This window comes from Balaenoptera musculus, chromosome 11, assembly GCF_009873245.2.
Source record: "Balaenoptera musculus isolate JJ_BM4_2016_0621 chromosome 11, mBalMus1.pri.v3, whole genome shotgun sequence".
Classification (NCBI taxonomy): Eukaryota; Metazoa; Chordata; class Mammalia; order Artiodactyla; family Balaenopteridae; genus Balaenoptera; species Balaenoptera musculus.
The window spans coordinates 76,330,918-76,355,850 of NC_045795.1; the positions used below are offsets into that span (position 1 = coordinate 76,330,918).

Genomic DNA, 24,933 nt, shown 5'->3' on the forward strand with positions numbered 1-24,933 from the left:
GTTAATGTGTAACAAATTATCCATAAATAGGCAAGGGAAAAAACACCTTTGGGATTAGAAGGAGTTGCTTGACATAATTAATAAAGGTAGATTAGTAGTGGTGTCTTAATTGTGATTTTTTTTTTTAAGGTGGATGTTCAGAATTTATTCTGAACTCTCCCTGAAAATTCTAGTGTCAGAATCTGCATCTTAAAGTCATATTTAATTCTTGGCTTTGAACTTGGTAGGACCGTGACGGCAGGTTAGGAAGAAAACACTCAGTAAAGGAACTTGAGCCAAGTTAGCACAGGTATGGGCAGTTATACCTGCCACTTATGCTAAATCTCCTGAAATATTCTAAAACCCTAAGGTTAACAGTGCCATAATGATTAACTTTTTATTTATTTTCTGTCCTGTCGTTAGTTCACTAAACTGTCAAGGTGGCTTGAATATTAGTGAATGGTAGTTTCAAGGAGCCCTTGGTTTTCAAAAGTGAAGGTTGCTAATTGCAGGCTCCCAATCATAGAAGGACATAGCTGGCCATATCCAAGCAAAAGACAGTTGAGGAACCTGATCCCATCAGGACTCTATCCAGCCATTCAGTGGCGAAAATCTTTTTCCCATTTGGTAGAGGTAATGTTAGGAAATTAATGTTGGTAACTTGATTCCCTGTGTATGTTATCCATGTTTCTGGTTAAAGACCAGGATTCAAATTCTACTCATCTTATTTCCATTGATTTCAGTGTGCTGGGTACTGTGTATGAACTAAAAAAAATTTTTTTGCATTTTGAGACGAAAGGAAATTGTAGATTGTTGAGTACCAGTAGTGCATGAACAAGTTACTTCATAAACCATGTTTCTAGAAGTTTGACTGCATTGTATGACAAGGGAGGAGATGTAACATAAATTTCCAGTTAAAAATTCCTCTCCAGATCATTTGATGTAATGGAAGTGGTCTGAAACTGGACTGTGGTGTTGGTTGTACAACTCTATAAATTTACTAAAAAAATCATTGAATTCTATACTTGAAATAGTTGAAAGTAAGCATATCTGTTATACCTCAATAAAGTTGTTTAAAAACGCTCTCTATTTTAAACTAAGACTACATTGTTGTTTATATTTCTTAGAATATTTACTGATCTGTGTATATATAGCAATGCACCTAACGGGTGTATCCCTGTCCTTACAGGGTTCACATTTCACTGGAAACGGTGAGTAGACAAGAGACAATAAATAAAACAAAATAAGTATGTTAAAATATTGGAAGGTGAGTGCTCTGGAGGAAAAAGTAAAATGAGGAAGAAAGCACATTGGGATGAAGGGCGCAATTTGAGTGGCAGAGCAGGGTGCTGAAAAACTGACATGTGAGTACTGATCTCAAGGAGGTGAGGGGTTACTTGTTACCCTAGATAGGACAACAGGAAAATGCTTGACATGTTCAAGGGATAGCCAGGTGGCCCATGTGGCTTACATAGAGGGATCAATGCGTAGAGAAGTAGGATCTGTGAAGAGGGAGGTAATTGGGGGCCGGGGCGGGGGGGTTGGAGCAGATATGTTGAGCCTTGTAGACTATTTTCCCGGTCTTTGGCTTTTCCTCTGAATGTCGAAGGGTGCTGTTGAAGGGTTTTAAGCAAGTGAGTGACGTGATCTGACTTATGTTTTAATAAGATCACTGGCTGCTGTGTTGATATTAGACTGAAGGAGGGGAAGGTGGGTCAGTGAGTCAGGGTAGGAGACAGGTACAGCAATCTCTAGGAGAGGTGATGACCAGAGTGGTAGCAGGTGGAAATGGGGAAGAAGTAGTCAGATTCTGGATCTGTTGTGAAGGTACAGGCTAGAATTTGCTGCTGAATCTGGGGAATAAGATAAAGAAGGAATGAGATATGACACCAAGGTTTTCACCCTGAGCATTGAAGGATGCCTGTAAGATGGTACAGACCATACTGTACCAAGTTCAGGATAGAAGAAAGATCTGGAACTTCAGGTTTGTACCTGGAACATCTGAGATGGCTTCAAGACAAGGGTTTTGTGATCAGATGTCCCCAAGGTCCTGCAGCTTTTGCCTGAGCATCTCATGAGGGGTTGGAATCAATACCCCTTTCAGAACAGCAGCCTTCCAGGCTTGCAGGGAAGTGTTAGGCAGAGGTTACTGGCGATTCCTTTTTCCAACCCCAGACTCAGAAGGAGCACGCATGCCCATTGGGGTTCAGGACCTTTTGGACTAATGAGAACTTCAGGCAAGAGCAATGTGGGTATTAAGTTTTATTCACTCGTGTCTTTGATAGAACATGAAGAGCCAGTGGAGTAGTTTGTTTGCTTTCACTTGCTATCTTGCAATTTACTTCTCTTTGGGATCTCCACCAAAGAGTGGGAACAGCCCTAGTTAGACCTATTGCAAAGCAAATACAGAATGAAATATTAAGTACGATACCTTGAGTGATGCTTCGAACCACAGTGGTTTAGAGGTTTGGTCGTGTGACCCGGTAAACATGGTTAAGAGTCTGCTGCTTAAAGAAACGTCTGTCCTTTTTGAAAGTTTTTTCCCCTTATTTTTCTGATTTAGGTGTTTTTGGAGGGAGTTGGGGAGAAAATTTAATGCTAATAAATGAAAACAACCTCTTTTGCCTAGACACTTGAAAGGTCTGAATTCCCCCTAAAAGTGGTCCCACAGTTGAGTACAAAGGCTGCAAAAAGAATGAAAGCTGATTACAGCACGTTTCCTCCCCTTTGTCCAGCATTTTCTGAAAATGATTATTTTATATTAAGGCTTTGTCTGCATTAGCAGTTTTATCTGCAAGGAAGGGACTTCTAATCTGCTAATTAGAGAGCTTGTTTTTCACAACCAGGATCCTACTGTTTTGGAAATCACTAAACACTGTTTCTGGGATGTTAGCTCCTGAACTGAAAAATTCCTGGTAAATCCATCAGTGTGGTGACCAGGACTTGACTTAAGCTTGCATCATTAAGGGTTGGAGTTCTAGAATCCAGAAGGAAAAACTCATGTTCTGTCTCCTGCTTCTGTCTCCTGTCACAAGCTGTGGATCCTAACTTCAGTTTCTTATTAATTCTATTTCTTATGCATCTTGCCAAATACAACTCTTTATTATATTGTCTGAAAAAATAATTAGTTTCTCCTCCATATTTTCATTAAGCATTCCATCCGTATAGAAGTCCCCAAAGTAACTGTCAAATGGTGCTCTGTCTTCTTAATAATGTAGCTCGAATGTAGTCAGGAATATTTTTTTTTCTCATGGTATTATTTTTTTTCTCATGGTATTTTTTTCTCATGGTAGTAGTGTAGTCAGGAATATTTTTTTTTCTCATGGTATTAGTGGTACTTAATCGCCTAGTTGAAGAATTATAGGCCCAACACTACACAGCCACACCTTAAGCCAAAGTTTTTTCATTTCATGAACATATTTACTGCAGTTACCTGCTCTGATGCCTTTAAAAGTGTTCTTTAAAGTGAGTTGATACTGTTTTTAATGTGAGTTCTTTAAAGTGAGTTGATAATGTTTAAAAAAATCTTTTATTACCTTAAATAGGGTAGACCCTCTTTAGTATACAAAGGTGTGTGATTTTTATTTAGATATTCATGTAATTTTTCCATCAGTTTTTCCTCCATCATAATCACGCAGTGTTCACGGCATTAGTCTTCTCAAGTTCAGTAGGGTAAGTCTGGGACGTTCTGTCTTTCTGTGAATGGCTGTATTTAGACAACAGCAGTTGCTTACTCACTTCATTTTCCTATCAGCCTGCTTAGCTTTGGGCCCCACCTACAAACACATGGTTTTATTGAAAATGTTAGTACTTTGATAATAACATTCTCTTTGCTGATTATGAAGAGCCAAGGTCAAAGCTACCAGAACGCTATTCTCCCCAACCTAGGGCCTTGGTTGAGAGACTCAGTCCTTTGTGGAGCAGATTTTTGGAACTAGACACACAATCTAAGTTGAAATTGACCTCCAGATTTGGCTAACATCAGAACTGCCCAGAAGTTTCCACCCATTCAAATATTACTATAGCAGGATATTTAAAGAGGGGACTCTGGAGCTGTCTGAGTTTGAATCCTGGCTCCACTACTTGCTTAATGGATGGATCTAAATACCAAATAAATTAACCTTTCTAGGTGTAGTATCTTCATCCATAAAATGGGGATAGTATTGTCAGGAGCCAATAAGATAATCCATGGACGTTGATCCCTTGTCAGTGGCCGGTAAATGTTAATCTATAAAGAATCCGTGTGAAGTGGAGGTTAAAAGCTGCTTACTAGGGGAGTGGTCTTGAGCAGATTACCCTCTGACCTGCCTCATAATGTATAATGAGGATAGTAGGGATAATAGTGAAGTTTATTACTTACAGTTGATTTCAGAATTAGGTGAGATGATTCTTGTAAAGCACAATGTCTTTAGCAGCAGTATCAGCTCTTAGTACTGTTAGTGGCTGTTTTCATTGTTCTCAAAACGGTTTCCTTGATCCCACTTTTGAAGGTGCTGATATGGGAGCTCAGGAATATGGGTTTTATCTTTAATGAAGTTTTCTAGTCATCAAGTCCAGCACTGGTCTTTGGTCCAGCATTTAGGAACCACTGTTTCCATCATTCATGGACATCAGTGGGCTGCTACATCCTGCCACTTAAATCCTGAAATGAAAGTGTAAATGAAATCCCTGGTATTTTTCATTATGACTTTGTTTTTCACAGTGACCGCTTTCTTTGCTGTCAGTATAAATAGATCCCATCTGTAACTCTTTTTTTTTTTTTTTTTAAATTTTATTTATTTATTTATGGCTGTGTTGGGTCCTCGTTTCTGTGCGAGGGCTTTCTCTAGTTGCGGCAAGCGGGGGCCACTCTTCATCGCGGTGCGCCGGCCTCTCACTATCGCGGCCTCTCCTGTTGCGGAGCACAGGCTCCAGACGCGCAGGCTCAGCAATTGTGGCTCACGGGCCCAGTTGCTCCGCGGCATGTGGGATCCTCCCAGACCAGGGCTCGAACCCGTGTGCCCTGCATTGGCAGGCAGATTCTCAACCACTGCGCCACCAGGGAAGCCCCCATCTGTAACTCTTACAATTTCATTTGTTTCTTTCCCATCAGTCATCAGTTTAGTCCCTAAAAATATAATAGTGATTCCTAAAGTTTATGAAGATGTCCATCAGACTTTTATTTTGATCACAAATCTTGGACAGAATGAAAAACAAGAAGGCTGGCCATTTTTTCGTTTCGCTGATTTGCTCTTTCTTATATTCCCCTTGTGTGCCCCATTTATATTGTGCACCCCTTAGTTATCCCCAGTGCCTGCTCTTCCCGCTGTGGGTAACAAGGGCGAGGAAATTAGAGTATGTCCTGCCCTGAAAGCACTATGTTCTGATATTCTGCAGGGAAGTTCCTTGTTGGCTCCTTTTTTAAAGCTCTGCGGTGTATCCAAAACATTGCAGGATTTTCAAGCACAACCAACACAGATATCTGGATTTCAGAGAGAAGCCTTGACAGGCCATCTCTTGATATTCTCAGAGTTAAGATGGAGAAGTGAGTATTTGTGGTAGATTGAAAAACTCTTCCCAGGGAATTCTGGATAATGTACCACTGTAACGATGGAGAGTTCTATCTTGGGCCCTGGCCTTTTGAGCATTTTTATCATCAACTTGACAAAGGAGATGGACTTATTAAAGTTGCGAATGGCATATTGCCGGGAGGCCTAGGTCTGAAATTAGATGACAAAATCAGGATCTCCCCAGCTCCTGAGAGGCAGGAATGATGGGTGAAAATTAAATAGGATGTAGTAGAGAAGCAGTAGGCAGTGCAGCCAAATGGAAGAGTTGTACAGACTTTGCTTCAAATCACAGTGTCAGTGCTTGCATTCCAAGTAAGCGAGTCTCAGTTTTCCCCTTGTAATAATGGGTATATTGGTAGGTTATACGGTTTTCCTATGGGATATGACATAAAATCACAGTGAGGAACATAATGACTTCTCAGTAGTATTGGCTCTTTTTATAGTTGTCTCATTTTTAGGTTAAAGTAGAATTTCTGCTTTAATGTGGATCTGACTTAACAGTCACATGAAAAAGACGGGAGGATCTGTTTTGCCTACAGAATTCCATAATGCTTTTCTTCTCAACCTTATTTTCTCTTATCACCTAAGGAGCCTTTTTAGATATTTTCTCCTGATCACCCCCCAGCCCTTGAAATTTTAATATCATAGATAGACTGTCCTTTCTGATTACGTACTCTGTATATGTCTGTGCTTTAAAGATGAAAATAGTAATGTATTTTGCCCCAAAGAACAAACTTTCACCCTGCTGGGGCAGTGACCCCTGTTAGAGTGATGCCATAATGTATTAAGAACTCAGGACTTCCAGAGTCCCTCAAGAATGTTCGTAGGTCAAGATCTCAGAGGTATGTGTCCAAAATTAAAAAAAAAAATTTTGTTATTAATTACAGAAGCACTACATGTATTCGCAAAATAGATAGCTTTCTAGATCATATTAGCATCTTTTTTTTTTTCATGTTTAAGTAATTTATTTGATGTTCGCTGCTTGTGTGTTCATTTCAACCCTCCACAGGTGTTAACGTACTGGCATCTTTTGACTCCCGCCCCAGAGGTAACCACCATTTACAGTTTAGCAAGCTTCTTCGTAATCTTTGTGGTTTTTTTGTAACTGGTTTTAATTTTATTTAAGTTTTTTCTTTACAAGATATGATGTAATTCCGTAGTATTTGCTCTGCAGCTAGCTTTTTCCCATTGAATGCTATCAGATACTCCTTCCTCCATTTTAAGTTTCTGTGGATCTTTTAAATTTAACTTTTAAATAGGTAATGTATAAATATAGTTCAAAGTTCAAAGGGTATAAGGGAGTAAGTAGTGAAAAATCTCCTGTTGTTATTTCCTTTTCATTTACTAGTGTTATGCTTTCTTAAATATGCTTCCAGAAGTATTTTATGTACATACAGTAAATATATGTATGTCATCATTTATTTTCTCATCTTTGTAAACACAAATGGTAGCATATTATAATGTACGTTAGGTTTTTCACTAAAAAATATAACTTGGAAGTTTTACCATTTCAGCTTTAAGAGGTTTCTTTTTCTTTCTTTCTTTCTTTTCCCCCAAGTTCCACACTATTCCAATGCATTGATTTGTCATAGTTTAGTTAACTAGCCCTTTGGTGATGGATATTTATCTCGTTTCTAATTTTGGTTACAACTGCTGTTGCTGCCATGACTAACCTTAACCTTGCGTGAATGCAAGTATATCTGTAGAGTTAACACCAGGCTCAAAGGAGTGCACATTTGTAATTTTAATATTACTACCAAATTTTCTTCCATAAAGACTGTTTCAGTTTCTCAGTAGTGTAAATGAAGGTGCTTATTTGAATACATTTTTGTTAACAGTGTATAATCAAACATCTTCGTGTTTACAAATTTTGTAGGTGAAAGAATGCATCTATATAATTTTAATTTGTGTTTCTCCTTATTAGTATGGCACAGCAACTTTTCCTGTGTCAAGGGGCCATTTTGTTTCGTTTTCTTTTGAAGTGTTTGTTTATATCTGTTGACCATTTTTATGTGGGGTTTTGGGTTTATCGATTTCTAGAATCTCTTGGTATACTAAAGAACTTTCCTTTCTGTGGTATGAATTGCAAATGTTTTTGCAGATCATTTGTCTTTTGATGTTTCTTATGGTGTGTTCTACAATCAGAAAATTCAATATTTAATGTATTTGATTTTATCAGTCTTTCTGATGTTGAGGTTTTACATGATATGAAAAAATGCTTTCCCTACTTCAGATTTCCCCACAAGTGCTTCTTGCGCTTTTACTTATTTATTTTAAATATTTAAATATTGGAACTATTGGGAATATATCCGAGAGAAGGATTATCTACTTTTGAACCGTTAGATGTGGAAGTAGTTAGCAAGTCCTTACTGTTGGATATTTACATTATTGCCAGTTCTTTCATACTGTAAACAAAAGGCCAGATGGTAAATATTTTAGGTTTTTTTTTTTTTTTTGGTTTCTTTTACAACTGTTTAACTCTGGAGTTACAGCAAGGAAACAATCATAGGTAATACATACTTGAATGCGTGTGTCTGTGTTCCAGTAAAACTTCATTTACAAAAACACATGGTGGGCTGTGGGCGACCCACATGCTATAGTTGGCAAACTCTTGTTTTATAGCATGGGTTAGTCCCGTAGGTCTGGAATTGACTCAGTGGTCTGTCACTTACTATGCGAAGGCAAGTTTCCTAGCTTCTGAGCCTCAATTTCTTTATCTGAGAAATGGAGAAACTAGTATATACTTGACACGAGTTGTTGAAAGGATCAAAGAAGATAAAATATAAGAAGCTTTCATCACAATGCCTGGCACATTGTTGAATATCCTTCAAATGGATGATGCCTTCCTTATTGATGTCACTTTATGGCTGTATACTATTAAATGTCACTTAGTCGTTTATCGTAGGCTGGGACTAGGGTGTCAAAAAACTCAGCAATCAAGAGGAATTATATTTTAGTGCAATATTTGTGATTGCTGGTTTTTCCTTTTGCCTCAGACTCCAGGATGACTTTGCACAGGACTGTTAACTGAATATCGTTTAAGTTTTTATATTTTGCTCATCATAGGTTTTTGTGTTTACATTAAACCTTAAAATACTTCACTGAGATATTATTTATTTTGATGACTGAGTTTTTGGTGAGTGCCTCACCTTAATCCTAGCCCTTTTGAGCAGATATTTATTTATTGAGTACCTTCTGTGTACCGCGTGAACCAAATAGGCAAGTATCTGACGTCATGGAGTTTATTTTCTCATGGACCAGATACTAGAAAGAGAAGTGCACGAGGTCAAGGAAATAGAACCTGGATGAGGGGACTATTTTAAATAGCTAGGTTAGCAGAGACTCCTCTGATTTGATGAAATGAAGGGAGCTAGTGTTCTTTTTATCACTGTCGCTTCTGCTAATTTCTCCAATTTTCTTTATAGATCCCCTTTATTGGAAGTTCTGCACGCTGTAAATTTATTGAAATAGAAAAAACTATAAGTTAAAGCGAACTATTCACAGAATCCATCATGCTGTTTTGGCTTTACCTCATAAATGTGGCGCTTTATGTCTAGACATTTCCCCAGATAGCATTTAATAGTTAATACCTTTTGGGGCATACATTCCTCCTTTTATAGTTGTCGCAGGAAGGGTGTTAATCATCCTGTCTGTACCCTCTGAAGTGCTTCCCAGTCCCACACACCCGTTCCACCCCAGGCCCCTCAGCTGTTGAGTGAGCGCCTCATAAAACGGTTTTAAATTTCTCGTTCTTTTCCTCTCAGCCCTGAGGTCAGGGGGTTGGTCTGTACCCTCTCATTCCTTGCAAACACCAAACTCCTGAATACTGTCTGGGAATTTTTCCCTTTTTTTCTACTTGTGAGTGGGATTTCTCCTGAGTTGACGCAGATTATATTCCACAACCCTTTGTGGGGCGTGGTACTGACAATAGCAATGGTGTGAGAAAGGCCTTCTACTCAAAGACAGGAAGTCCCAGCATTGTCTGAACCAGACTGAACTAGACCCTGTCTGTTTTGTTTCCCTCCTGGAGATGCAACTCTGACCTTTGGGAATGTTGCATCGTCACCTCGGCAAGTCTTCCATGTGTAGTAACTTGTGTTGTGGCTTTTGCTTCTGAGGCAGAAGACTTCAGTGAGAGGCCACTGTCCCCACTAAGACTTTCAGGGGTTCCTGTCCTGTGACCTCCGTGTTACCAAGGGTGTAAATTTACAGCCAGGGATTTCAGGGCCCGTTCCCTCTCCTCTTGTCTAAATGAGATCTTTAAACCCTTAGCCAAGCCTATCCTCTCCTCTAGGGAAAGAGGAAAGGAAGGAAGGGGACTCAGTAGATGTTATCCTTATATATGCCATCAGTATGCGTTCCTGATTTTTATCTTTGTAATTTGACATTTTCGTCTTAGTGATGCATGTAGAAAGCATTGAATGATTTAACTGTTGGTATTTTCAAACTAACATTCTGATGATCACCTATATTTTTTGGTCACAAATAGCAGAAAGCCTACTCAAGCTGTTTTGAATACAAAGACACTTAAAATTCAGAAGTCTAGAGATAAAATTTGAATTTCAGCATTTGTTTGGTCAGGTCCTAACCACCCCCCGACCCCCCCCCCGCACACAGCTTTTTCCTTGTCAGCTTTGGTCTCCAGCTGATTCCCTCTTGGTTCCAAGTCAGTCCTTTCCCTGCCTCTTCTTCATTCCCATTCAGGGAAGAGGGTAGTTTCTTCCTTCAGCCTCTGAGCAAAAGTCTGGAGCCTGCTTTTGAATAGTATCAACCTAACCATTCCCATTGACCAGAGAAATCCCCTGTGCTCATTGGCTTAGTCCTGGATTAACACCCCTTCCTGAGTCAATCTCCTGTGAAGGAGGATGGGATTAAACAGCCAGATAACGAATCAGGTGCTATTTCTGTAGCCAGGAGCATTGTCACACCATCCAGAATTTAGGGTTCGGTTGTGGTTCCCAGAAGAAAGTATAGATAATCATGTTTATTGAGCACTATTAGTACTTGCCAAGTGCTGGTGGATGTGCTCTGTATATAATAATTTCTTTAATTCTCACCACATCCTTGTGGTTTCTCTCATGGATGTATCCAGTGAGGGTGAATGTTAGATAGAATATCAACAAAATGTAACATGCCTGTTTGATTCTTCCAGGTGTTACAGGAAGTATTCTTGTAGTATTTAGAACTCTTTGGAATTTTAAAAATGATCTAATATAATCTTATAATTTGTGTGTAAGGAAATTGAATCATTATAAGACTTGACCACTGCCACATTCAGCTCCACTTTTTAGAGTTGAAACTGGAATGAAAAGAGCAAATTCGTGACATGGCCGTCACCATGGCCCCTCTGGCACTCTTGACAGACATTGGTAATTGGTCTTGTCTTTATTCATAAGTAATCATACAATCATATGGAGCTAAAGTGTGAGTTAAAGCTTATTTGCCACCCTTGAACTAGAACTTGAGTGGCTAGTCTCCTTACCCAGTGCTCTTTCCACTATGCCATGTGACCTTTTTAGTCCCTGGATGATTGTTTATATTAGTTTATGGGGACAGTCAGAATTCTGAAAGAAAAGATCTTTGTCATATAATGAGTGTTGATTGCTTGAAGACGTAATTGACTTGAAGGTTGAAGACTTCAGGTCCAGAACCAACTTACCTACAGTTTATAAACACTTGAGATGTTTGGCATTGGACGGTAAAAATTGTGACTTTTTTGTTGATTGCTCAGATGCCTTTTTAAAGCAATTTTATGTGGTATTTACAAGAAACAGAAATAAAGTTGGCCCAACTTTAAACAATATTAGTTAGGTTTTGAGTGGATAAACCATCCCAGTCAGTAGTAAAAAGTTTGCTTGCATGTTTGGATGTGGGTGGATTCCGCTTGAAAGATAACAGTTTTTAATCCGAGCTGCGTGGAAACCTGCAGCGTTACAGCCGTTTTCTTGGAAAGACCTTTAGAATCCTCTCGTCTGTGAATTACATTTATGCTCATGGTGCATGCTTTTCTACTGTCATCTCACACACCCATGCAGACATCACTAGTCAGTCAATCAGTCAGTCAGTCAGTCAGTCAGTCCTTATGAGCCTCTACTCAGCCTGGAGGCCTGTGGCTAAAACTCCCCGGTAACCATGATTGGCATCTCCATTCTTTGTAATACCCTCACTTTTTAGAACAGTAAAATAGGCTTCAGAGAGACCTTCAGGATAAGGATTAGAATCTGGGACCTGTAATGTAGAGATTCACGCTGTTCCACACTTTACTTGAAATTAATTTTAAACATCTAGTCCTAAAATAGAGGTTCTGGGAAGTTAAATAACACTTGGTATTAAAAAATGCGTAAAGTACTTCCCATTTCTGGGGTTACTGTCTGATATTATTTCTTGTATTGTGGTTAGATGTTGATAGTTACCTTAAAACACATCATTGATGTGAAATGGAGGAATGAAGTTTTTATACCTAAAATTTAAAAACAAAATATTTGCCGAACTATTTTATTATCTGTAAGGTAAATTTATGTTTTCTTAACTGGCTTAAAAATTTGAAAATTCCTGTTAATAACGCTAAACAAATTCATACTTATACATGAATAAAATGAAAACAGTGGAGATCAGCAATATGAGTGCTTTTTAAAAAGCACTTTTTCCGTTTTTCATATATACAACAATAAACGCACAAAAGGTAACTAGCTACCAGGAGTACAAAATGCAAAAGAATTGAAAGTTAAGTTCCATAATGCTTTTTAATTAAAAAATGGAATAGTTTAAGATGTGTTTTAGATTTCGGAGAAAGAGCATTAATTATAATGTTAGGTTAAAAAATGAATACACTTATTTTTGGATTGTTGCTGTTGGTTAAAAGTAGACACCAAGACGCAGGGTAATCGCGTTGGATCCAGGTAATGTTTTTAATATAAATTCCTTGAGGGAGGCATTAATAAGCATATTTGACTAGAAGCAGCACATAACATGTATATCAGTTTTGTGTTTAATTAGATTTAGACAGAATTCATTATTTTTAATGGCTTTTCATAAGTGAATAGAAACCATTATGTGGATATATTATGGTAAAATAAATTCAAGGTGTATGCTTGCTTTCTGCAAAGAACCTCTTATGTATTTAAAGAAACCATTGTTTGGAATACAAATCATAGACATTTGAAATTCCTTGCTTTTAGACAAAAGTATGATTTATATGCTCTAAAGATAGCACTTTTTTTTTTTGTGGCTGTGTTGGGTCTTCGTTGCTGTGCGTGGGCTTTCTCTAGTTGCAGCGAGCGGGGGCTACTCTTCGTTGTGGTGCACAGACTTCTCATTGCGGTGGCTTCTCGTTGAGGAGCACCGGCTCTAGGTGCGTGGGCTTCCGTAGTTGTGGCACGCGGGCTCAGTAGTTGTGGTTTGCGGGCTCTAGAGCACAGGCTCAGTAGTTGTGCTGCAGGGGCTTATTTGCTCCACGGCATGTGGGATCTTCCCGGGCCAGGGCTCGAACCCGTGTCCCCTGCATTGGCAGGTGGATTCTTAACCACTGCACCACCAGGGAAGCCCCCCTAAAGAGAGCACTTTTATCTCTTTTTCTCAGGTCAGGTATTAATAGTGAACTATACTGAAGTGAGATGATTTACTTAAACTATAGAAAAGTCTTGTTGCTAACCAATTATATTTGCTCATCTTAGATTTTCAAGTAATATTGCTGGAGGTGGGGGGGGGCGAGAGATTGAGATGTGTCTCTCAGATTTTTATTTGATTTTCCTTTGAACACAATAACTTAGTTTTGGTTCAGAATTTATGCATGGCAACCAAGTGCTTTGGGTTAAATTGGCCTTAAAGAAACACTGAACATCAAGCGGGATCTCAGATGTGGGCCCAGATTTACAGTATTTGCCATTATTTTCACGTGGGAGATTGTCTACCTTAAACAGGCCAGTTGCAATTAATCTCCAGTTGTGTGATTTATTCACCCTACTGTAGAAATATGTCTTCCTGGTGATAGTCTACTGAATTGTGGCATCTCAAAATGAGAAAAATACAGTGACTTGTTAATGGTCCACCAAGGAGGTGGAAGTGGGTTCTTTTAATGCACAAATGAGCCATAATTTAAGCTAATAATGTTGTTCCCTAACGATAATTTTTTAAGGTGAATTTCTCCAACTTTATAAGGTTGTTATGTAACCTTAAATAATGAACTATCATTCACGAGCTTGCTGTGCTTTCTTTAGGCCACCTCTCTTTTCCTTCGGCATTGCTCTGTACAGATTTCTTTCTTATCAAGAGGATATGAGAACAACCCCAGCATTATCTATAAATCAGTGTCCATCTCCTTCGTCTGTTAGGCCATACACCTACCCTCAAGTATATAATAGTAAAGCCAGTAAAATCGGGATATTAAAATGTAACCCACTTGGGACTTCCCTGGTGGCGCAGTGGTTAAGACTCCGCACTCCCAATGCAGGGGGCCCGGGTTCAATACCTGGTCCGGGAACTAGATCCCACATGCCGCAACTAAGACCTAGCGCAACCAAATAAATAAATAAATATTAAAAAATTATATAACCCACTTAACAAAACTTAGATTTTATTTGGCATCTGTGAGTTTCATAAATATGTCTTCCTCTTTCTTCCAGCCTTTATTCAGAACCGGGATAGTACAGAACCCAGTGCATCTCTCACGGAAGCCTCCCTGACAAGGGGATATTTTACACTGAGGTCAAGGAATTCCTTGACCTTGAAATTCCTGCAGCCAGGAATTTCAGATGCATTCACTGAATGCATTAAAAAGAAAATAGTTTTCATTCTAGACTGAAAGAGAATCAGTGCTAGTTCCCTTGGTACTAATATGTTGGCAGTATGTCTCCATCAAGATCTCATTCCTAGGGATTTCCCTGGTGGTCCAGTGGTTAAGAATCCGCCTTCCAATGCAGGGGACGCGGGTTCGATCCCTGTTCGGGGAACTAAGATCCCACATGCCTCGAGACAACTAAGCCCGTGCACCACAACTAATGAGCCCGTGTGCCACAACGAAAGATCCTGCATGCCTCAATGAAGATACCGCGTGCAACAACTAAGACCCGATGCAGCCAAAAATGAAGAAAATAAATAAATAAATAATAAAATAAATCTTAAGAAAAAAAAAGGTCTCATTCCTTCCAGACTCTCAACAGGTGAATGGGAAGTTACTCTTGGCAGACAGACTGCCCTGTGGTTTCTACCCCTGAGCCCCACGCCTCCCTTTTCGAGAGGGTAGCCTTGCATAGTAGGTTGCCATGTCAGAGTTACTGAGCTGGTCAAAATGGGTCCAGTTGCCAAAATGCAAGTATTCTAAGAAAGAGTTGCTAAGAGGGCACTAAAATGCACATGAGTTACTCTTCTTATTTTAGATGGATATTGTCAGACCTGAGAGAGGAAGGCTTCTTGCTGATTGTTTTCCCTCCTTCAAAACTAGGTTTCAGTTAACCACAGTGTTTTTTTAGTGTCATGTTTTTAACTTAAAGGCATTTATTCAAAGTTCTGAAAAACAAAGCTTTCAATGCTATGAGACTTGTGCAACTGGAAATGATTAATGGTATAATTCTCAGTCCTTTATAAAGTGTCTTAACACTGAAGAGATTTATACAGTGTGGAATGGCAGTGGTGCTTCAGTGTGAGAATAGGTAATCAATACCTGCAAGCTTAGAAAAAGTGTTCTATTTCCGCCACTAATGACATAGAGGTTTTTGCAAGGCAAGGGTGTCTGGAGCATGAAGCTCTCCAAAGAAGAATTAATTTAAAATCTGAAGTGGAAGATCAGTTTCAATTAAAATTGCACTTGAACGTATATTGGGTAGAGGTGTGAAAGCAAGCATGTAGTCGGCTTAAATCTTCAGATTGTAGTGAATAAATGAATCTCACTGGTATGAACCCTGATTATATTTTTATAGAGGGCTAAATTATATTTCACCCATGTCTGGCAGGTTATGAGAAATAATATGAACGGCAAGTACTTATCAGAGCTTAAAGAGTATTTTTTTTTAATCAGTAGGATAACTACCAGGTGTCTATGTGTTTTTACAAATGATGGCTTGCATTCTTATTTCTTTGGAGTCATATGTGTTTGGATTGATTTTTACCATGCATTTTTTTCCATTGAGTGCAATTTTGTTGTAGTACTGAGTTTCTGAAAGGCATTACACACACACACACACACACACACAGACACACACATACATTAAAACCTTAGTTTCCATAATTCAAACATACAGGCCCAATTGTAGCTAGCCAGAATTTACATTATGGTCAGCTATCAAATATGTCAACAAGCACTTTATTCCATTTTTCAGTGGATGCTTTTGGCATCTGTAAGAAAATTTAGAGCAGACAGGATAATTGGAGCCTTCTGTCCCCTTTCCCCTCCTTTTTTTCTTCAAATATATTGATGCAAGATGAAAATAAAGTTTGGCTCAAATATATGCAAATGCACACTCTGTTCCTTTATGACTCATCTCATGCAGTCTTAGGGAATTTGACCAAGAGGTGAAATGACATGAGGGAAAAGCCCTTGACAATTCCAAATTTAGTTGGAGTCCTACAGTAAAGGAAATGGCGATGTTAACTTTTGCTAGAAAGTGTTATGGCACTTATAAGTGATTTTGATAAGTGCCCAGAGGTTTTGCTAAATCTTTGCCAATCAGCGAACATGTTCTTTCCGATAGTCTCTTTTATCTTACTGCATGGGATAAGGATTAGGGAAAATGACCCAGGCATAGAGTGAGGCTGAGCCGTTTGCCAGATAGCAAGCATATGAATCATTTTTAGGGGAGCTTCATCAGTTGCTCTTGCAGCCATGAAGTTTCCATTACTGTGACTGAAAAGATTTTCTGTTGTTGCCGCTTTTTTCATGGTACCACTGTTTATATCAGCTGTGAGCTGTGTCAGACTTAGGGGGATGGGGAAATCTGTGACCAGGGAGTGTGTGGTGGAGGTTTGGGCACAGGTGTGGACTTAGTAGGAGGGAGACCTATGTTAAGGTGTCCTTGTGTCTTCCATCATACAGGGCTAGGTATAGAGTGAGGCAGAAAAATATGGGTTCATGGATGGGTTGGTCTCCTAAAGTCACTTTGGCCATTCATCCTCTTTTATTTGATATGTGAAGGAATTTAAAGCTAAAAGAACCTAAGAATACAAGTATATGTATATGTTTGTTTATACACACACTAAACTTTATTGATTGGGAAGCCTAAATTTTATCTTCTAAAAATTATACAGTTTACACACACTACTGTATATAAAGTAGATAATCAACAAAGACCTACTGTATAGCACAGGGAACTCTCCTCAATATTCTATAATAACCCATATGGGAAAACAATCTGAAAAAGATACTTATATGTATACGTATAACTGAATCACCTTGCTGTACACCTGAAACTAACGCAACATGGTAAATCAACTATACTCCAATATAAAATAAAAAAAAATTTAAATTATACCGTTTAGACTTATTCTATATCTGATTCTCAAAAAAGAGATTTATCTTAATCTTTCTAGCAAAAGATGTTTTTTCCAGCTGACTACTTCCGCTTTGTCATGTCAAGAAGGTTAAAGGTAGGGCACAGAAAAATTTCAGAGCTTGTTATCAACTTAGTAGACATCACCCCCAGATATATAATTTCTGAATAGGGCAGAGACACAGTTGTTGCAATGTGTTTTCTCTATCTATGCCTGATTGGTGTCCATTAGGGTTATGTGTTATAGCTACATTCTCTTCCTCTTTTTCTGTAGCATATGTTCCCCAAAAAGTCTTTATTTATATGAATGCTGATTCTAGTCTGAAGGTAACTTTATACCCCCATTTCCTATGAGAGTGAGGGATTGAGAAAGAGAAGTGAGTGCCTTAATATACATGTGTTCAAACTGGCTAAATTGAAAAATCTCACAATTAGCCATAGGAAAACCCTGCCTCATTGCCCACATTATTTGTAATGACTCTCATCCAGTGTTGTGTTACTTTTAATTTTTAATTCTTTTCCTTTTCCAGTTCAAAAATTCCTAGGAACCTAGAAGAAAGTTGTGTTTAGTGTACTGTTCACAATAGCAGAACATACTAAATTGATTAAGGTGTTTTCTTGTGAATAAATGCTCTGTTTATTTTAGGAAAATTATTTAAAAATTTTTTAAAAATGTGAACAACTCTGACGGCCCGTCTGCTCAACTCCCTTAATCTGATTATGGATAATAAAGTTAGCAAATGTTTGATTACAAATCAAGAAGCAAAACTATCTTAAGTATCTTTTTTCTCACATTTTCTTGCCCTATCAAGTAAATGGCTTGGATTGATAGTCTTCCAATGCACTGACATCTTTAGGGTGGGGACATGTAGGAAATGTTAACCTTGGGAGATGCAGTGCTTGACTTTCGTGTGTCATACTCATTTTATCCCTGACCCTTGAACCATGAGGATTGAAGTCGTGTTTTCTTTTAACAGGTGCCTACGGTCCTGAGCACTGGGTCACGTCTAGTGTCAGCTGTGAGGGCAGTCACCAGTCGCCTATAGACATTTCAGACCAGCATGCACGTGTCGGTGAAGAGTACCAGGACCTGCAACTTGATGGCTTTGACAATGAGTCTTCCAACAAAACCTGGATGAAAAACACAGGGAAAACAGGTAGACTGTGTCTTCTTTACTTGTCTGTGGAATAATATGAAATGTTTCTGGGTCTCTGGTCTTTACCTTAACCACGAGTTGCTCCTTTAGTAGTGTATGTTGCTACAGAGAACGTATAGCTGAATGAGAGCTTTGGAATTGGCCCTTGGTTTGAGAACTGACCACTTGCTTTACTAGCTATGTGATTTGGGACAAACTACCTAATCACTTTGTGCTTTAAAATTTTTTTTAAATATGATAGGATAAAAATTAAAAAATATACATATAGATAACAAAATTGTATCAGTCTCATAGGGTTATAAGGATTAAATGGGTCAGTCCATGTAAAGGATACAGCATGAACTTTTAGAAATCTGTTTTACTATAGTGGCCACTAGCCATATGTGGCTATATTCAAATTTAAGTTTTAATTGATTAAAAGTAAGTAAGATTAAAATTCGCTCCCTCAGTTTTACTAGCCACATATCATTTTGTTTTCCGCTTTCTTAGGTTGTGTGTTTGCAGGGTTTGAAAGCAGAGGAGACCCACATTGAGATCTTTGGATTTTTATGGGGTGTGGGTGAGGGTCACCTCTATTTATTTTTCCAGCTTTATTAAGATATAATTGATGTATAACATTTTGCCATTTCATTTTATTGGTTGTTTCTTTTGTGGTGCCCAGCTTTTGAGTTTGGTGAGTCTCATCTGTTTTTACTTTTGTTGCTTGTGCTTTTGGTGTCATATCCAAATTATCATTGCCATGGCCAATGCCAAGGAGCTTTTTCCCTATGTTTTCTTCTAGGAGTTTAATAGTTTCAGGTCTTAGATTTTGTCTTTAATCCATTTCAAATTAATTTTTCTGAGGGATGTAAGGTAGTGGTCCAACTTCATTCTTTGAACGTGGATGTTGCATTTTTCCAACACCATTTATCGACGAGACTATCCTTTTCCCATTGAGTATTCTTGCCTCCTTTGCCAAATATTAGTTGACTGAATATGCATGGGTTTGTTTCTGGGCTCTAGATTCTATTCCACTGGTTGATGTGTTTATCTTTGTGCCAGTTCCATACTGTCTTGATTACCATAGCTTTGTAGTATAATTTGAAATCAGGAAGTGTAACACTTCCAGCTCTGTTCTCCTTTCAAAGGATGGCTTTGGTTTTTCAGGGTCTTTTGTGGTTCCATAGGAATTTTAGGATTGTTTTGACTATTTCTGTGAAAAATGCCATTGGAATTTTGATAAGGATCTCATTGAATCTATAGATCACTTTGAGTAGTATTGGTACTAGCCACATTTCAAGTGTTCAGTACCCACATATGGCTAGTGGCTATCATATCAGGCAGCAAAGATAGAGAACATTCTATCATTATAGAAAATTCTATTGGACAGCACTGTGCCAAATGCATAAATGAAAATAAAATCCTTATCTTCCTTGAGAATTTGCTTTGTTAATGTTAGTTATTATACTGGAATACAGATGAACATCGCCTTATACCTTTGTGTATCAGACCAGCAATTTGATCCTCCTGCTTCCTTTTACCTACCTCACCTGTCACTTGGGGTCCACAAATATGAAATACCACATTTTCAACATTGCTAGTGCAAAAGCTCCTTCCCTCTTAATCACTATTATGCAAATAGCAGTTATAGATCATTGATGGAAGTAGCAGGAATGCCTTGCTGTGCCCCACTGTTTGATCTGAAAATAAATCCCTAGGTGTTACATTACATTTGTGCCTAGTGCTACCTGGGATTCCATTGGTGCTAAAGATATTTTTCTTATCTTATTTTTCAACTCTTATAACCCAACCCATTAAAACTAACTCTCCCTCTCTCTCTCTATCTTTGAAATGATCCCTTTGTAGCCAAGGATGTCACTACAAACCACTGTTAGTAATCCCTTCAGGAGCCTTGGCTGCCTGAAGCCCTCATGCTGAGCTAAAATGACTTCATTATCTGTCCTTTGGTCCCATCCATGTTGTGGGTCATTGAGTTGCCTTTTTTTTTTTTTTTAACCTAACTGGCTGCACATACAACTTTGGGGATCCATTTTCTTTCTCCAAACCAGCGTTTGTCTGAGATTATTCATGGCCGATTGCTTTGGGTTGGCTAGATTTGTTCTTAGAATTGTTTCCCACTCAGCACAGTGATTCCCAGCTTTGGGCTCTTTTTCATAATGTCGCCACAAACAGTTCTTTGGGCCTTATAGCAGCTACCTTCTCCTGTACCTTGATTCATCCATTTGAGCAGCTGCTCAGGACAGACTTGTGTACCAGTGATGTTATCTGTACACACCTTTTCACCCCCACCTCTCTACTCCCCCAGTATAGATGGTGTGCTTGTTGTTACCATTCAGAATTTCTCTACCGGTGGCCCTGCTTTATATTTCAAATGTGAGTGTCCTTTGGACACCTGTGATGGGAATATTACTCTGCAGACGATCTGAATGTGGTGGATGGAAGATTTGCCACGCTGGGGTAATCGGATCTTGCTGTCGAGTGCTACCTTGGTGCCACATTCCGGAAGCCTGCCAAAGGCAATTCGCTGGGCTCTCTGATATGGTTTTCTACTTGACTTGCAATGCTTGACAGCCTTCTGCAAAGATAACACGTTTCAGTGACAGCTTTCAACTTGGTATCTCCAATGACACGTTTTAGATGAGTGTAGGGTTCACTCAGTGCAAGTTGATTCATGACCTTGGTCTTCCAGAAGCTGATTATCAATCTCTGTCACTCTGCTGTCTTCCCAGAGTGATCCCCAAGTTGTTGCCTGTCTATGGGTGCATGCGCCTGACTTTGGAGCACAGCCATCCAAATATGAACGCATCTGTCTCTGAAATTTCAGAAGAAGCATGGCTTTCTGAGAAGCAGAAATAAATCCTCGTGACTGCTCAAACTGTACTTATGACTACAAAATTTATGACACCATACTAGGCGGGCCAGTATCTCATAAATAATCTAACATGATTCTATAGGAGTGATTTTTAAAAAGTGCCAACCATTTGTATGCAATTTTAAATGTGAACATCGAATTGTTTTTCCGTTCTCTTCAAAGAGTTTCAATTTATGTTTGTCTAGAAACTTGGGTGCGAAAACCAACCTGTGTCGTTGTTGTTTTTTTTAAATAAGCATGAACCTAGAATCTTCTTTATTCTGCAGTTCTTAAAATGCCAAGTGAGTTCGTAAATATTCCAGTATTTTAGAGAAATATGAGGATTCACTTGCTTTGTCAGTTATGCACGGATCATATAAATTGAGCTGAACACAGTATAAATGCAGGGCAGAGTGCTGTGTGTCTGAATTAAAGGTGGGAGTTTATAATATCTGCAGTGAGTAGTATTGATAGGCAACCTGGATAATATCACTTTAAAAAAACAGGGCTTCCCTGGTGGCGCAGTGGTTGAGAGTCTGCCTGCCAATGCAGGGGACACGGGTTCGAGCCCTGGTCTGGGAAGATCCCACATGCCGCGGAGCAACTGGGCCCGTGAGCCACAACTACTGAGCCTGCGCGTCTGGAGCCTGTGCTCCGCAACAAGAGAGGCCGCGATAGTGAGAGGCCCGCGCACCGCGATGAGGAGTGGCCCCCACTTGCCTCAACTAGAGAAAGCCCTTGCACAGAAACGAAGACCCAACACAGCCATAAATAAATAAATAATTTAAAACAAAAAACAAAAAAAACACAGACACATATCATTGTACTATAGTTTTGTAAGATGTGACCATTTGGGGAAACTGGATAAAGGAGACTCGGGACCTCTGTATTATTTCTTACAACTGCATGTTGATCTACAGTTATCAGAAAGATTAAAAGTTTAATTTAAAAAAACCCCATATGTTGTGGGCCACATGGTCCATCTTTGTTACCGTCATTCATTTCATATCTCACTTTCATACCTAGATGCCAAAAAAAGTCATTTTTATTAAATCATTCATTTTTAAGCAACACCTATTTTTCTTCCCCAAAGTCTTTCCTTGAACCTCATACTTATAGAATATAAATCCAGGAAGGAATATTTATTTTTTTCTGGTAGAAATTTACAGGTCACTTATCTGAAAAATAGACTGTCATTTGAATATCAAAATATGAATTTAGAAAGTTAATATTTAAAGCGTCCTGTTACATACGGACAGTAACTTTCCCGTAAAACAGTTTTAATGTTCATATCTGTCTTAACCCCCGGAGAGGGCTATATATTTAATCTAGCATAATCAATAGAGCAACGTGTTTGTACCTAGCCCACTTCTCGAAAGTTGTCTAAAATATCTTTACGAGACAGAGAGCGTCTCTCTATTTCTTCCCGAAGAGCCATGACTGTCTACTGTGCCAGTTCTCATTTGATTTCATCGAAAGTTATTTCTCCCTCTTTCATTTTTGTAGAATGAAAAGATAATGCATTCATTAAGAACATTTCAAGATAATCTTGCTGTTCCTAGCATTAGCTTCTAGCTAAATGATCAAAGTTTAAGACTTAGATGGTGCTTCTGATATATGTTAATAAGCCATGGTCTCCTATGAGTTTTAACTGTTTGGAGGGTGTTTTTGTGTTTTTTCACTACTTTTTCTTTTACCCTCCCCCCCACACCAAGGACGGATAGTAAATACATTTGCCATGATGCTTGTTACTTCCATTTTCACATTTTATATTGGTTTACTATATTTTTTCTTTGCCTACATTCTTTCTTATTTGTCTGCATATACCAGTGCCTGGCATAGATGGATTCAAGAAGTAGTTGGTAAATTAATAAAAGTAGATTGATGGTGCGAAAAGTCTGTGTAGGTAAGTAGGTTGGGAACCATGTCCTAATATGTTGCTCAGCCCATAAAATTCAGACAAGGATTAAGAGGCTGTTGCCTCTACTTTATTTTACCAGGTCCTTCAAACTTTTATGGTGAAGTGACACCATAAGAACCCACAGACTTAAACTAAGAAAAGACCAACCTCATTGCAGTCTGATATGAAGAGAAAAATATAATTTTAACAACCTCAGTCATTTCCACATGCTACTTCCCTAACTGAGTACATGACCCCAGCTCAGTACAAGAGGAGCATTTGGCCCTGCTGCTCTGCTCGCCCACAGGGCAAGGCTCCCCTGGGCCAAGCAAGTATCTGACCGTGAAAGGCACTCTGCGTTCTGTGGGTCACTGCAGTTACAGCTCAAACTAACGGCTGCCCCCATGCTGCCCTGCAGAAGCAGTGTTCTGGTCCAAGGTTGGTGGAGAAACTGATGCGAGCCTTACTGAGAGTCAGTACCAGGCTGCCATTATGGGCTCCTTACAGAGTTTCCAGTGGTGATTTTCATGATGCTTGATTTCTCCCCAAATTCATGGACTTGCACACTTAGCCCCCGCTCAAGAGGGCATTCCACAGTGCCAGCATGATTGTCCAAGTGTCACATGCATGAAGAAAGCCTTTAGCAATCCTGAGACTGGTAAGGAAGTTTCTAGGAATTCTGTGTGTGTGCTTGTCTTCTTATCCCTGATTGTTTGGGCTTTCTCTTCTTTCGATTTCTATTCTGCTTCCATTCTTTCTGTTCTGTTGATGAGTATCTCTCCATGAGCTTTCACTTTTTTGCAGTTTCCTTCTCTCTCACCTTTCCTCTCACATCTCCATGAATTTCCCCACCCCTGTAAACAATGCTCTGACTCTTGCCTGTTGGTCTGTTTTCACTCCCAGCTCCTAGTTTTGGCCCCCTTCTCTCCCTTCTTCCTGTCTTCCTTAGAGCTGGCCACAGATGAGAACCAGAGTTTGAAAAGTGTTTTTTCTTGCTCTACTGATGGTGAAAACCTGAGTATGTCCTCATTTCAATAAAACCTATATTCCTGATATATTGATGGGAAGGGCTTTTGGACAAGTGAAGTACACAATGATACCCCAAGTATATGTTCTTGGGGTTTCCAGTTTTGCTTGATACCAAACCATTAAATTATTTTTATTCCATTACCCTCCCACCCCCTTGGAGTGATCTTAATGATCCTTGATAGGTGTAAATGTGGGCACTGAAGATGGACCAGCATGGGGTCCTTTTTCCTGGATCACATTTTTTTCTTTAAGCTCTGAGTTTTGTTTATGCCACTAACGAATTGGTCATTTTGCTCGCAAAGAGTCTGCCAAGGTTTCTGATTAAAAGCATAGCATCAGCCAAGTAGACAGATGTTTGGAAACATCTGGGTGTTCAGCACCATTGACACTGGACATGCCCAACCCTGACTTCATAATACCCCACAGCCCTCTGGTTAGTTCAAGGTTGCCCAAAAAAGAAAATTTAATTGTAATTAAAAAAAGATCTGTTCTGCTTTGGGGGGATGCTAAATGTGCTTTGGCTCTTTTTAAGTTTTTCCTATTTCAAATATCCAGATTCTTGGGTACTTTTCAGCCAGTTACTGTTCAGTCTTGCCTGAACCCTGGAATTCATGTCAGAGCTATTTCCCTGGGTCTCTCTTTGGCGAGACGCACTGCAAGCTCTGGTTCCTGTCTGCTAAGCTCCGCTTCCTTTCTCTTACCCCCATAGCCCCAGTCCCTGCACTCGGGTGGTAGCGGCTATTTTCTGGGTAGACCGAAGCCTAATTTACCAATTACAGAATGGGCAAACCAGCGCTATGTTACATAACTGGACTCAAAACTGAATTCACAATTTTGAATTTTGAGGGCAATTTTTGAAGCGTTCCTTTCTTTTTTAGGGCACAGAACCTTCTGCTAGGTTGTCATCTGTTGTATCTTATGTGATTAAAGGGTCAACTAATCCACTTTGTTCCTCTTGCTCAGTTTAGCGGTGAGTTAACCGAGACCC

The 24,933-nt window shown here is 39.1% G+C and overlaps 1 protein-coding gene across 4 annotated transcripts in view; it reads left to right on the forward strand.

Annotated features, from left to right (window-relative positions):
- PTPRG (protein tyrosine phosphatase receptor type G) overlaps nucleotides 1-24,933 on the forward strand; it is a 721,438-nt gene that overhangs the window by 391,699 nt on the left and 304,806 nt on the right. For all 4 annotated transcript variants that reach the window (XM_036869404.1, XM_036869405.1, XM_036869402.1 and 1 more), the window contains exon 3: nucleotides 17,986-18,165. In XM_036869404.1, coding sequence (XP_036725299.1) covers nucleotides 17,986-18,165 — 180 coding nt within the window. The remainder of the gene's footprint in view (nucleotides 1-17,985; nucleotides 18,166-24,933) is intronic.